The sequence below is a fragment of the Limulus polyphemus genome, unplaced genomic scaffold, assembly GCF_000517525.1.
Source record: "Limulus polyphemus unplaced genomic scaffold, Limulus_polyphemus-2.1.2 Scaffold764, whole genome shotgun sequence".
NCBI lineage: Eukaryota > Metazoa > Arthropoda > Merostomata > Xiphosura > Limulidae > Limulus > Limulus polyphemus.
Genome location: NW_013666374.1, coordinates 65181 through 79038, shown reverse-complemented (window position 1 = coordinate 79038; position 13858 = coordinate 65181). Strand labels below are relative to the sequence as shown.

Sequence of the window (13858 nt, the reverse complement as noted above, 5' to 3'; positions counted from 1 at the left end):
TATAATTAGATAGATCTGGACTGTGTGTTAATGAGTTTAGCTGTATAGTGAAATTATCTGTATTGTAACAACAGAGTAGAGAAGAATAATTTGTTTCCTGAATTGTGTTCTAAAGTAATTGAACAAATCTGTGTGGACTTTTGAGAAAAGGAGACAATTATTTAAAGTTCTGGATACAACTGTGGTAACAAACATTTGTATATAAGTTTGACTTATTTCAATATATTCTTTTAAAACAAGTGAACTGTGTGTGCTGTTTGTTTATTGTTGAAATTTATCACCAACAAGTCACAGACACCTACTGTAAAGAATCCTGCCTACATACGTAAAACCTGACACCTTATCTCTCTCTTTCTTTTTTTAGATTCAAGCATTGGATCTTGATCCTAACCTGTACAGGGTTGGCCAGAGCAAAATATTTTTCAGGGCTGGGGTTTTGGCACATCTTGAGGAGGAGCGAGACATGAAAATCTCTGACTTGATCATTCAGTTCCAAGCCTTCTGCCGTGGACTTATTGCTCGAAGGTAAATTTCAAGCATTCTGATTAATCAGTTCCAAACCTTTTACTGTGGTCTTTCAGCTTTAACATAACTTATGAAGTGTGTTGACTTCAGTTGAAATGTTCTTTTCATTTCTTCTTTTTTAGATCAGTCTGTTATGTTCAGTTAGTTCCACATTTTCTGGTGTAAAAATTTTGTGTTATGTAAGTTATAAAACTTAAGAACAAGGTGTCTGTCTGTATTATAGAACTAGGAAGTAAATGATTTATTCACTTTAATTCTAAGCCTTTTGCTCTGGTGTTCCTGTTTAGCACTGTTAGAATATCATGTTGGGTTTGTTTAAAATTGAATATGATGTTTATTTTCTCTCTACATCATTGTTCAGAATAATATAGGGTTAAACATAAGAATAATTAATAGAATTATTAATTAGTTGTTCTGTACATTATCAATGTTGTTGATATTAATGGTTTTCAGGGGTCTACATATATGCGAAGTAATTAACCAATTCACTAGGTGATGATTTTCCAACAGTACTGATGTGTAATATTTTATCAAGTAAATTATATAAACAAATAATTAGGATAAATGTATACTCATTAAACAGAATTCTGCCTAGACATTATTGAAACCAATATCTTGTAATGTGGCACATAAATATTGTTGAAGAATATTTAGTTTCAATAAAAGATATGATTGTATTATAATTTAATAATTATATTAAATAATAAAATAATTATATTATAATAATAATTATTATATTAATTATGTACCATATATTTGGGGTTTACAGTTCTGTTTCTTTTAGTACTAATATGGTAATACTTCGATTTTTTTAGAAATTACCAAAAGCGACTGCAACAGTTGAATGCTATTCGGATTATCCAAAGAAACTGTGCCGCCTATCTCAAGCTGCGGGACTGGGCTTGGTGGAGATTGTACACTAAAGTTAGTGGCTGAATAACTTTTAAAGAAACTGCTCTTGATAACAATTATACATAATGTTAGTGTTTGAATGAATTATACACAAAACTGTTATTGCTGAAGACTACACACACACACCATAGTGAATAAATACTTTAGATATTAATATGTATACGTACATACATATTTCAGTAGAGTTGCTCTTTAAGTTCAGTTAATTAAAAATATTACAACACATTTATCTTTAAAATAATTTTACATCTTTAAATGTGGTTTAAATGAAGATATTTTCTGGTTTTAAGACTTTGAATCAAACACTATTAATATAGCAGTGTTTGTGGAAAACAGGTGAAACCACTTCTCCAAGTTACCAAACAAGAAGAAAAACTTAGTGCAAAAGAAGATGAGCTCAGACAAGTAAAAGAGAAAATGGAAAAAGCAGAGGAAGATACATTGGAGCTTGAAAAAAAACTTCAACAAGTAAGAAACTTTACAGAAAATAAAACATTAAAGCTTGAAAAATGTAAAATCTTTTTTGTCCCAAGTCAGAAGAATCATTGTAGTAAAATGTTTATCATATTAAGAATATTCAAATTGACTTTTTACTTCAGGAACATTTATAGATACATACAAATAATGTTTTTCAGATGTTATTTGTTTCTGTTTTGCTGTAGTCAGTTTTAAATAATTTAATCTTTAGGGATTAATTTGGAAACAAGATAGTGGTTATAAAACATTATAACATATAGCTTTGAAAATGTTAAAGTTGTTGGCATTTGGTTATCATTAAACTTCTTTTAGTATGTACTTTTAAAATAGAAATATTTTTGCAGCCATAAATACTTTAATGAAGCTAAAAATATGTTATATAATAACATGACCTATTCATTACATATATGTGTTTGTATGAGATATACTCTATACTAATTGGTGTGAAAATATTTTATGATATACATAGCTTGAGGGTGAGAAGAATATGTTGGCAGAACAACTGCAAGCAGAGACAGAACTATGTGCTGAAGCTGAAGAAAGTAGATTGAGGCTTGCCTCAAGGAAACAAGAGCTTGAGGAGATCCTTCATGATCTAGAAGCAAGAATAGAAGAGGAAGAAGAACGAAACCAGGTTCTCACTGCTGAGAAAAAGAAATTTCAACTGAATATTCAAGATTTAGAGGAACAGTAGGGAGAGTTTTTTATGTTTTTTCATTTGTTATAGGTTTATGCTTAGTACTTAATGATAGTTTTTGTAAAGGATTTTGAGTTGCTCAACATATTAACAAAAATGTTTACAGTAAATTGTTTTACCCCTTTGCACACAGGAGCTATTCCTCATGCATCTGTGTTTGAGATTTTGTGCATAGCATTAGCCTTGAACTATCTCACATCTAAGATGTGTTTTGACCTGAACTGTGCTAGTGTATGATGTAATCATCATACAACAATAGCCTTCCACCAACAGGAGGATGGCACATTCTCCTTGTGCAGTAGATCCTCATGAAAAATTGCACTTGAAATTAACATCATTCTTATCCTCGACACTGTTTTTGACAGACATATTTATTTCAATTTAAGCTTAGTAAATTTTTTGTGAGATTTGTGCAGTCATTTGGCAGTGTTAATTTTCATTGGTTTCCTTTAAATTTGTTTTGACCTCTATTTAAAGTTACATTACCATTAGATAAATAAATTCTTCATCTGGAGAATTACTCGACTGTGAATTCTCAAGTGATAGTGACTGGTACCTTATCCTGAGGTTGGGCAATATTACTGATACTGCTCTCTGTGTCTGTGGTCACTGAATGCTCATTGACTGTCCAAGGCATTACTGCCATAGTTCATTGTACTGTGGGTTCCTTTTTGCTTTCCTTGCCTCATCTTTTTCCCCTATCAGAAGTACATTTTCCTTCTGATTTCAAACACAAAGATTACGACTTTGATTGGCTATTTTAACCTTCTGGGTTTGCAATAGACTCCTCTTTACCTGTTTAGGAAAATGTGACTCTTTCTAATCTCTTTGTAGATTTGATTACTCAGGTTTGTTCTTTACTTTCCCTTTTTACCATATCTTTTGATTCATCCTGTTCCTTACAACATGACTCTCACACTGCCAATTATTTCGTTTTTCCTTCTTTTCTACCTTTTTTTCTCAAGAATCTGTCTTGGTGACTGGATTGTACCAATGCTATAGTCAATATCCCACTGCTGCTCTCCCTGTCTGGATTTCTATCTCTTCACCGATGCACATTCAATGGGTTGAGGTGCATCTCTGGATGACTTCATGGCCTTGGAGGTGTAGTCTTTTGTGGAGCATACCTTTTACACCAATGTTATGGAACTCTTTGCAGCTCATCGGGCATCTTCCTATTTCCTCCCTTGTCCTGTAGATTACTTAATTCTAATCCACTCTGACAATGCTACAGTTGTTTTTTTCAATAGTCAAGGTGGTATTTGCTCCAAGGACCTTTTAATATTACATGTTGGACTTCATGTTTTGGACCATTCACATTGGGTGCATCTGACAGCCTGTGGCTTTAAACTTAGTGGCAGATTGACTATTTCAGTTAGACTTAATTCTTCCTATGGAGCAGTCACTTCATCCTCAGGTCTTTTGTTGGATCTGTTCCCAGTAAGGCATACCTATGATCCTTGCATTTTCTACTCCTCTCATTACCAAATCTCCCCTCTTTTGGCCCCTGTACTTCACCCAGCTGCTCTGGCTGTGGATGCCCTCAACCAGGACTGGTCTCATCTCTTTCTGTGTGTGTACCCTCTATTTCACCTTCTCCCACGTGCCTTGATGTTGATTCATGACACTTCTTGTTGGGTCCTGTTGATAACACCTTTTTGGTTGGCTTAATCTTGATTTCAATATATTCACTGACTGGGATCCATGGCACATCTTCTTTTACCTCCATCTTTGATCACTCTTACTCCAGCCTTTTACATTTCTCTTTCATCCAGAAGTATCATCCCTTTGTCTTTGCTCATTGGATTCGTCTGGTCGCTTGCTTTTCTGTCAGGTTTCTCTGAATGAGTATCTCTTTTTTTATCCGATTAATGTCACACTTCTACTCTCTGTTTATCAATACAAGTGGCTTCCTTTTCACCACTGATACATCCACTGCTCTTTGCCTCCAAGCCATTCTACTATTGCTCAACTTTTGGCCTTCTTTATCTGGTTGCTTGACCAAGAAGTTCTACCATTGCCATCTATCGGGCAGCCTTGTTGACTACTTTTTGCCTTTTTTGCTATGATTCTGTCTTTTTGTCTACTCTTCTTGTCTTTCCTAATTCTTGCTTCTTACACCATCTCTTGCTTAAAACCTATTTCCTTTTTCTTGTTTGTTGTCGTCGCAGATTTGATCTTTATGCAGTGGATGTATCCTGTATTTTGTTTCACAGGTCTTCCTTGATTTTATTCTCTGACCACTCATTTTTTTCCTAAGACATGAACAACTCGGGAGGGAGATCGTAGCTTTCCTCCCACATGTAGTCCATTGATCATGGTTCTCTATAGTTGTACTGACCCTTGTCACCTAAGTTTGGTTGTAAACAGAATTGATTTTGTTATTTCTCTCTGTTTCTTACAGTTGCAACTACCATATTTAATAATGAATAATAAAGTTCTGAAATTATTATGAATCCATAATGGAAATTTTTTTTTTCTTGTGCTCATTAAAAAAAATTGTCTGAAATTTATTACAGCAGAACAAACTCAACTTTAAGTTAGCATAACTTCAAAAATCGATCATTCTTACATGTACAGCTTCCATTTGTTTCTCACTTTTTGTGATAATTGTTGATTTTGAAAACAATGAATTTTTCCTTTTCTTTTTTTTTAAGATCCAGATGGAAAGTTATAGATTTTTTGTGGATATCCCCACATACTGTAAAATATTTTGTTTGGTACATGGTTATAATACTTGTTTGACTAATATTTCATTATGCTTTTTATCTCCATATTCTATTAAGACATGTTGTTATTTCTCAAGCTGTGACCTTTACATTTGCTACAACACATCATCCTCTTCTTTTGCTGTTTTTTTTTAAATAAAATTCTGTGTATGTTTTACAATAACAGACCAGAATACCAGTCCATCACCATAGATTTCGACTTCAGGAGATATACTGATTGTTATGCTTTATATAAATACATACATCAACTACCTCGACAACAAACAGTATTGTACATCTTTGAAAGCTAAAAAAAATATTAAAGCAAGAAGGAATTTCAAGCCTACAAGATATAAAACCACCGTTCAGTGTTTGCAGTTACATGTGAGGAGGAAATCACTCCTAGTGAACCAGAAAAGATATGGGGAGACACCATAAGTAGAGGTGATAAATAAAGTTGCTTCTTCCAATTCACAATTCAATTCTAAGATGCCTAAGCCAAAATGTGCTGTAATTTAAATAAATAATTTTAATTTACCCTCTTAATTCCAAATGATGTAATACATTGCCCAGACTTCTCCTGCCTGATGTTAACATAACTGATATCCACCCGTGGAAAGTTTTCGAGTTATTGGGTTTCTTTTTTGAACCTAATATTTTTCTGTTCGTGCTACATGGTTTTGAACATCATGTATGCAGATGTATATTTATATTTTTGGAAGGGTGGAGTTAATTGTTTGCCTAACCAAGTTACACCAGCCTATAATCACAATGAGTTGAATTTGATCTTCTGTAGGCCTTATTCAAATCCACAAATTATTTAAATGACATTTTTATGGCTTTTCACTGACACTTCTTACTGTGTTTTATCAATCCACGTGTAGTAATTATTATTGCATTTTACAGGAAGTTAAACTGGGAAGAAGATCTTGCTGTCAGTGTTGTACTCAAGACTTCGGTGTCCGAGATTGAGACCTTGAAATAAATTACACAATGAAAAATAAAACCAGAATAAAAATCACATGTGTCAAACAAACTTTATTAAAATCTTAACCACAATTCTTTTACACTTTAACCCCACAGTCTTTGTTTTAATGTCTCCTGCTATGAAAAAAAAAAATCAGCAAATAAAGAAAAAGAAAAACCGTTATTGTTTTTCAAGAGTTTATGGTGTCAATGGATTATTTATGATCTTTGAATCCAAACAGGATCACAACAGATCTATTAGATGTGTTGAATATCAGGGATAATTGCTAACATTTAGCGTAAATATGTGCACCAGATGAACTTCTTAATGCAATGTATAGTAGTAATTATTTTTCAATAGTGCATGTTATAATTGGTTAGGTCTAAATACTGGTAAAACTTTTAAATTTAGCCGGTCTCCTTTGGAGACCTGTGAAACATTTTCTGAGACCTAGACTTTCCGAAGGGTAGTCTTGAGACCTCCAACACTGCTTGTTGTAGTTCACTTTAAATATGTTTGAGCATACAATTAAAAGTTGAGGTACTTGTAAGTGTAATCAGTATATTATTGATCAAGTTTAATTTTCCTAAGGTCTAATTCTAAATTCTAAAAGTATTTAAGAAAAATGGAAAAAATAGTGGCATTAAACAACACTGTTTTTTAAAGAAAATAAGATAATTCATATAATGCTGAAACAGTTCTATATGTTGGTTCATCATTGTTTAAATTAGCAATGAGAATTTAAAAGATTATATAATTTCACAGGTTAGAGGAAGAAGAGGCATCTCGCCAGAAACTTCAGTTGGAGAAGGTGAGCCAGGATGCCAAGTTAAAAAAGCTGGAGGAGGACTTGGCTTTGATGGAAGACACCAACCAAAAGGTGGGACCTAAACACTTTGAAAGTGTATAGTTTTCAAATTGCTTGTTCAGCAGTGTTTCAAATCGACTTTTATAAGTTTTCTTACTTCTTACACTATTGTGTTGAGGAATTGATTTTTATTTTAGAATTTTCTTGTAAAGCTACAATATGGTGGTCTGTTTATAGCTATCCCTAATTTTAAACTGATAGACTAGAGGGAAGGCAGCTAGTCAAAAGCTTTAACTATCAACTGTTGGATGGCTCTTATTTGATTGTGTAGTGGGATTTGACCATCACTCTTTTAGTTTAATCCTAACCCAAATTACGAAGCATGTTTATGCAGCAACCAGGTCCACAAAGGACGAACCCTTGGATTTTCATTCTGAGCACGCTAACCAGGCCATACCCAGCCCACTGTTGATGAAGTCTTGAATTGGGTTGTGTGAATGATGCTTACATTAATTGCTTTGATTTATATAGTTATTCTATATAACTATTCTATATAGTTATTCTATATTCTTTATATAGTTGTTCTTTGACTTCTAATATCGAATTCTCCACTCATTTTGCTTTGAAATTAAGTGTAAACATTTTGCTAAATTATGAAATTAAAAATTGGTTTTCTTTGTATATTAATGATTGAGAATGAATCACAGAGGGTTAATCCTACTTTATTGAAATTATTTGGATGTTCTACGTACAATATTGTGTTGGGTGTAGATGTTAGCTTTAACATAATGGGCAGAATGCTTAGCATCTGTATATTGGGTTCACAGTGAAAATACCAAGCATTTATCAATGCAATATGTTATGGGTAAACTTGTAGCTGTATTGATATAAAAAGTTTTTACAAAGGAAACTATTCATACAGTGACATTATTAAATGAGGTAAAGCAAAAGTACACATTAATTCAAGAAGAGATCCTTCAATGGTCTCTGAAACCATTGTCCAATTCAATCTAGAGCAACTCGACATCCTACGTGTAAAAGCTATGGTTATAAAAAAAGACCCTCTTTCCCAAAAAGCTACTGTGATGAAGCCGTATCCTGGTATTGTTAAGAATTTAAGAATATAAACAAAAAAGATGTTGATAGCTTCCAGCCACACCTCAAAATCAATAACTGTTTTTGTGAAAAAGTTGGACCAATAAACTGAAGCCACAGCATCCCCATTCAACTTCTTATTTTTTAATGCAACATCGATAGAAATGTTTCTTGGGTCTTGGAAGTTAATGTCCAAAAACAGTAGAAGTTCTCTGGACAGTTTGTCAAGATGTGTGGTCTAAGAAGAGACCTGGCAATTCTTATGATTTCGGTGTAATTGTTCTGATTTTTTTTATGTCTGTACAAATGGTTGTGTTATTTTATGGTTTTTATGCAAAATTCTATAATTTTTCCACCAACATTTTCTTTCTACTAATAATTTTCTAGAAATAATTCACCTCTTTGCTTTTAATCTTAACTATACAAAGGCTTGAAATAATCTATTAAAAAAGCATGTAAGTAATAAGCATCTATGGTGCGCTGATCATTTTTTGAGAGGAAAATGGTGGTAAAACGTGGTTCTGCTTCATCCCCAATGACTCCAACAAAGAAAAGAAAAGTTTAGAGTGTGTAAAAGTTTAGACTAGAGTATTCAAAATTTTATCATCCCAAAGTGCTACTTACAGGACTCAAAATCAGTAGCACACTGTAATTAGTAAGTATTAAATAAAACATAATTATTAGTGACACCATTTTATTATATATTTTTTGCTGCTTTTTCCATGTCCTGGTAGGGATTACTATTTTTCAAAATTTAATGTTGGCAGGTCTATAAGAGTGATCTCACCATCCTTTGCACAAGTTTGTTACAATGAATATTACAGTGTTGAGCTACAAGTGCATAATCATTGTTATTAAATTGAGCATGCTGAACAATGGAACACCACTCTTATAAAGTGCGGTAAACTTCAATATACTTATAGTCTTCTTGTAACAGAAAATAAGTTTCAATTTCTCAAAATTTACATAAAGATCAGTTTTTTCAATATATAACCCAGCTTTAAAATCAGATAGGGACTATCTCTGTATGCTTGAATTAGGAGTTATACCCAGAATTCTTCACTCATGTACTTTTAAGTTACTGCTGTAGCGGGATGTTAGTCATCAGTCTGTGTTATTTGTTTTCTCTTAAAATAAATCTTAAATATTTCTTTAGTTAAAAAACCTGTGAAGAGTGAAACATGTAGAATAAGTGGGATATACATCTAGTAATTAATTGGTATTCAGAATATTAAGTTGTTTCTTTGTAATAGAAGTGCTTTCATTTTCAGTTTGTTTTATAGCAGGTTAAAATTCAACAATGATCTAATTTATATTATTTCTGTTCTTTGCTTTTGGAACGAAAGTGTATGTTCAAATAAAATGTAAAATGTACCAACTGTTTTAGTACCAGCATATATGTGTGAACCTCTGTTCAAAGGAATCACAACATTGGTTCATTCCTAACAACAAAAACTGTATATTTTGTACATTTTTTTTTCTCGTTATTAATTTTGCATGCATGACAGTTTTTAGATGTGTGTGTCTTACTGTGTATAGGGTTGAAAGTTGTGTAACCTCTGAAATTTATCAGTTGAAACAAGTCTATGTGCTATGTTTATTCACACATAAACACTTTATCTAAAAGTGTGCAAAGTAATAATAGTGAATTACTGTAGATAATATGTCAAGATTTGGCTTGAAATAAAACCTACACACCTATATATTCCTATTGAGCTGCTGGTTCTAAACTGTAGACCCATATTCCCCTAGAGCTTGTCTGTTACATTTAGCTGGAATGTAAAAACCTGACACTTTAGTTTCCGTAGTTTGTTAAAAAACATTTCAAAATAACTTTGTGTTGAGCTTAGACATATTTTGAAGTAGATATGTAAGTAAACTGTTTTGTGATATGTAAATACATGGTCATTAAAGAGATCTTTTAAAGTACAGTTTTATAATATACATATGTGTGTAATGATGATGTGTTTATTAGTTATAAATAATAATTGTTTTTCTTTGGCATTTATAAAAACATGATTGGCAATATTAGATAAAGTAGGTTAATTGTGAAAACAATTTTGAGTATTAAAACGTATTTAATTAAACCATAAAAAATTGTTGCATAATACTAAAACAAGTAACTCTACCAATAATATGCGCAAAGTTGAGGTAAATCCTTTCTGTGTCTTAAAGGCTTGTAGGGCTGGTATCTAACTCTGGTTTCCTATGGAAAAAGTGATGAGAATGTTTACAGTCTATTACAGGTTCAGTATGCAAAAACTAATTGCCAAGCTTTCTTCATCCAAAATATTCTTGTACATGTATGTTTTTTTATGGAAGATTCGTTTTTCAATAAAAGGAAAATTTATGTCACAAATTATTTTTTAGTCATAATTGATGCTGGATTATATGTTCATATTGTTCATTATTTTGTTATTGTCTGACTTTACAGCTGTCTAAAGAAAAAAAGGCTTTTGAAGATCGACAATCTGAACTTTCCCAGAGCCTTGCTGAAGAAGAAGAGAAATCTAAGCATTTGAGTAAACTCAAATCCAAGTATGAAGCTATCATTGCAGACTTAGAGGAACGACTTCGGAAAGAGCAACAGGTATGATCTTGCTAGGCTAAAAAAAGTAAATACTGCCATTTTAGAAAGTGTCTTTATTGTTATATCTGTCTAAGGTCTTTTTTCCTGAATGTGTAAAGAGGAATACAGCAGAGAATTAAGGATAACTGATGTATAGAAACACAGATTTTGTGTGTTTGTTAAGTACTTTTCTGATGTTCATGATTGAAAATGGGCTTTTTGTTTGTTTTTTTTGCATTAGTATCATAGGCTCAGATGATTTAAAAGTTTATCAAGTTTCAGTATTATTATGGCAATATTGTTTGTGTTGTCTTATTAACTAAGCATAACTAAAAAATGTCTCCTTTACCCTATATGTTTGGGCCTAATCAAAGTGAGTGTGTCACGACTTTTTAACAGAGTCACATTTAAAATTTAATTTAACAACTTTATTGTTAATGCGTACCAATAAACTTAGTGTGAGAACTTAGTTTATAATTAAAATTTTTATATTATTTAAGTTTTAGATGTTAATTTCAAATGGAAATATTTAAAATAAATTTTCAAACTTCACCTCTCTGTGTCATGTGAGTTATCCCATAATTCTCACTTAAATATTTTTTATTTTTCCTAGCATGACTTTCAGAGTGTCCAATCAATTAGAAACAAACTATGGATAATCAAAAGCAAAAATATAAAACTTGAACCTCCTACCTTTGTGATTTACTGAAATATCAAATAATTTGTTAGACCCACCAGAAAAGCTTTTTCCATCTTATCATAGCTTTCAAGGCAGTTATCTAAACTATATGTTCTTATTTGATAGGCATGTTTATAACCACTAAGAGAGTATATATTTTTTTCCTCTACAAAAACTTTTTAGTTATTTTTTTTGGGCGAGCATACATAAACAGTTGGCCTTAGATTCTCTGTCTGTGATCATTGTTGTTCAACTCCAAGCAGTTAATGGAACTTTATAACTTATTTATACCCTAGTTTGAAGGTCAGTCAAATTAAAGCCATTGTGAGACATTCTATTCTAGTGCCTGGTATGTTTTTTGTTTTCTAAGATATATGTTTGAAAGCTACCTGAATTTCTTTTTTAAACACCTAACTTAGTTAGAAAAAATAGGGTTACTGCACCACAGCATCAGTTGCAAAAGGCCTGAACCCAGGTGTGTTAAATGTCTTGTTTTTATGTATATTTTTTATTTATTATTATTATATATTTTTTTAACAAAGTAACTAAAATGTAAAAATTAGAAACTTTGATCTTTGGTGATTAAACTTAGATTTGTAACTGAAGCTTGCAGTATGCATCTGAATGTGACCTGATCATTTGTTTACTCTAAGATCTGCAGTAAAGATCCCTCTGTGAATTATTGTTTTTCACATAGAGAGGAGGGTCTAAAAGCACAGTGTTAAAACCATAAAATTAAAAGAAAGCAGATGTGAAAAGATTAAAAGCTGAGGCTAAGGTAAATAATTGTAATTGTATGTTACAAAGTGCAATCATCCTAGAAAAAAAGAAGGTATTATTCATTTTATTTCATATTCTCCAACTTTTCATTCACTGTACATTAATTATTTTGCTAGAGTTAGTGGTAGGGTAGAGAAAGTAACAGAACAAATATAAAGTTTTACCAAAAATGCTTGTGATGTTCATTTAGGTGGTTTTAGATGTTATGCAAATGAAATATGAAAAGAAGTATTTTTATTGTTAGCATGAAAATCATATTTCACTCAGACTGACTCAGTAAAGGCTTTGTGAACATAATTCTAACGTTTACTAAAAGTTTGCCAAATATTCTGAAAATACACTTAATACATTCAGAGTTATAGTACGTATAGTTTCACAGTTACATGATGGATACAATGCCAGTGAAATTGATGAAACATATGCAAAGGATTAAAATGAGTATGTCAAGATCTTGTATCATTAACCAAGTGTGTATAGGTATTTTTTATTAATTAAATGTATTTACATGATGTGTCATAAACTAATTATTGATGTTATTTATGGAGTATGTCTAGAATATGTCATTGAATGAATATGTATAAATATTGTTGTATTTGTTCAATATGTCTTTGAAGTATTAAAAGAAGTTCAAAATACTGAAATAAGTTTCCAAAAGAGCAAAGGAGTTACGTGAAAACCCTTTTGTTGTTTTCTTTGCAAACACTGCATAGTTGAGACAAGAGTTGGAAAGGGTAAAACGAAAACTTGAGACTGAACTCAATGATATAAAAGAACAGCTTAATGAAAAAAAATTAGAAGTGGAGGAATTACAGAGTCAACTAGCCAAGCGTGAAGAGGAATTGAACCACACTCTTGTGAGGTAGCTAAGCACACCTGTTTCTTTACTACTTTTACAATTATATTATATAATTAAAAACTTGTTTTTTTTTATTATTATTCTAAAACATTATAATGGTGCTTGTGTCTCCTAATGACAATTATCTATATTTTTAAAACAAGAAAATGATGAGAGCACCAGTATTGTTGGTTTGAATAAACAAAGTAACTATGACTATTTAGTTCTAACAAAATTTTAAAACTCTTTGAACTTAAGATGTATTGTTAGTATGTAAGGTCTCATTAAAATATTTTATTAAGTTTTGAAATTTTGTTTTACTAACACTCTGAACTTATATAAAGACACCTAAAACATCATTGTTTAGCTTATACTCCATTCATTTTTCATATATGTCATGATATTATAAATTAACTTTTTTAACCTGGTATGGAAACCACAAACACTTCAATGAATAATGCTTTGTTGCATACTTCAGTGGTTGATACATTGATTTAGGTATATATATTCAAGACAAAGTTTGATTTCTAGTTTCTTTCTCTTACAAAATATGTTCAAGTTAGAGTATATTATATTCTATAGGTTTTGCTTATAGAAGAAGAACATAAATAGTGATTTAACTGTAAGGTGTCCAGGTGGATGCATCCTACCCTTTGGGAAAAATTGCATCATTAAATTCAAACAGTTATATCATATATACTTATGACATTTCTTCCATACATATAAAAATTAATGACTAAGATTTGCCATTTACTCAATAAAAATATTTATGTAATTTTAAAAAAATAACTTAAATTGCAAAATTT

The 13858-nt window shown here is 31.5% G+C and overlaps 1 protein-coding gene across 1 annotated transcript in view; it reads left to right on the top strand.

The window, feature by feature from the left end:
- LOC106460397 (myosin heavy chain, non-muscle-like) overlaps positions 1-13858 on the top strand; it is a 187260-nt gene that overhangs the window by 139176 nt on the left and 34226 nt on the right. Inside the window, exons 18-24 of the mRNA XM_022387112.1 lie at positions 472-525; positions 1341-1449; positions 1774-1905; positions 2384-2604; positions 7052-7166; positions 10624-10779; positions 12928-13076. Of these exons, the coding sequence (XP_022242820.1) occupies positions 472-525; positions 1341-1449; positions 1774-1905; positions 2384-2604; positions 7052-7166; positions 10624-10779; positions 12928-13076 (936 nt within the window). The remainder of the gene's footprint in view (positions 1-471; positions 526-1340; positions 1450-1773; positions 1906-2383; positions 2605-7051; positions 7167-10623; positions 10780-12927; positions 13077-13858) is intronic.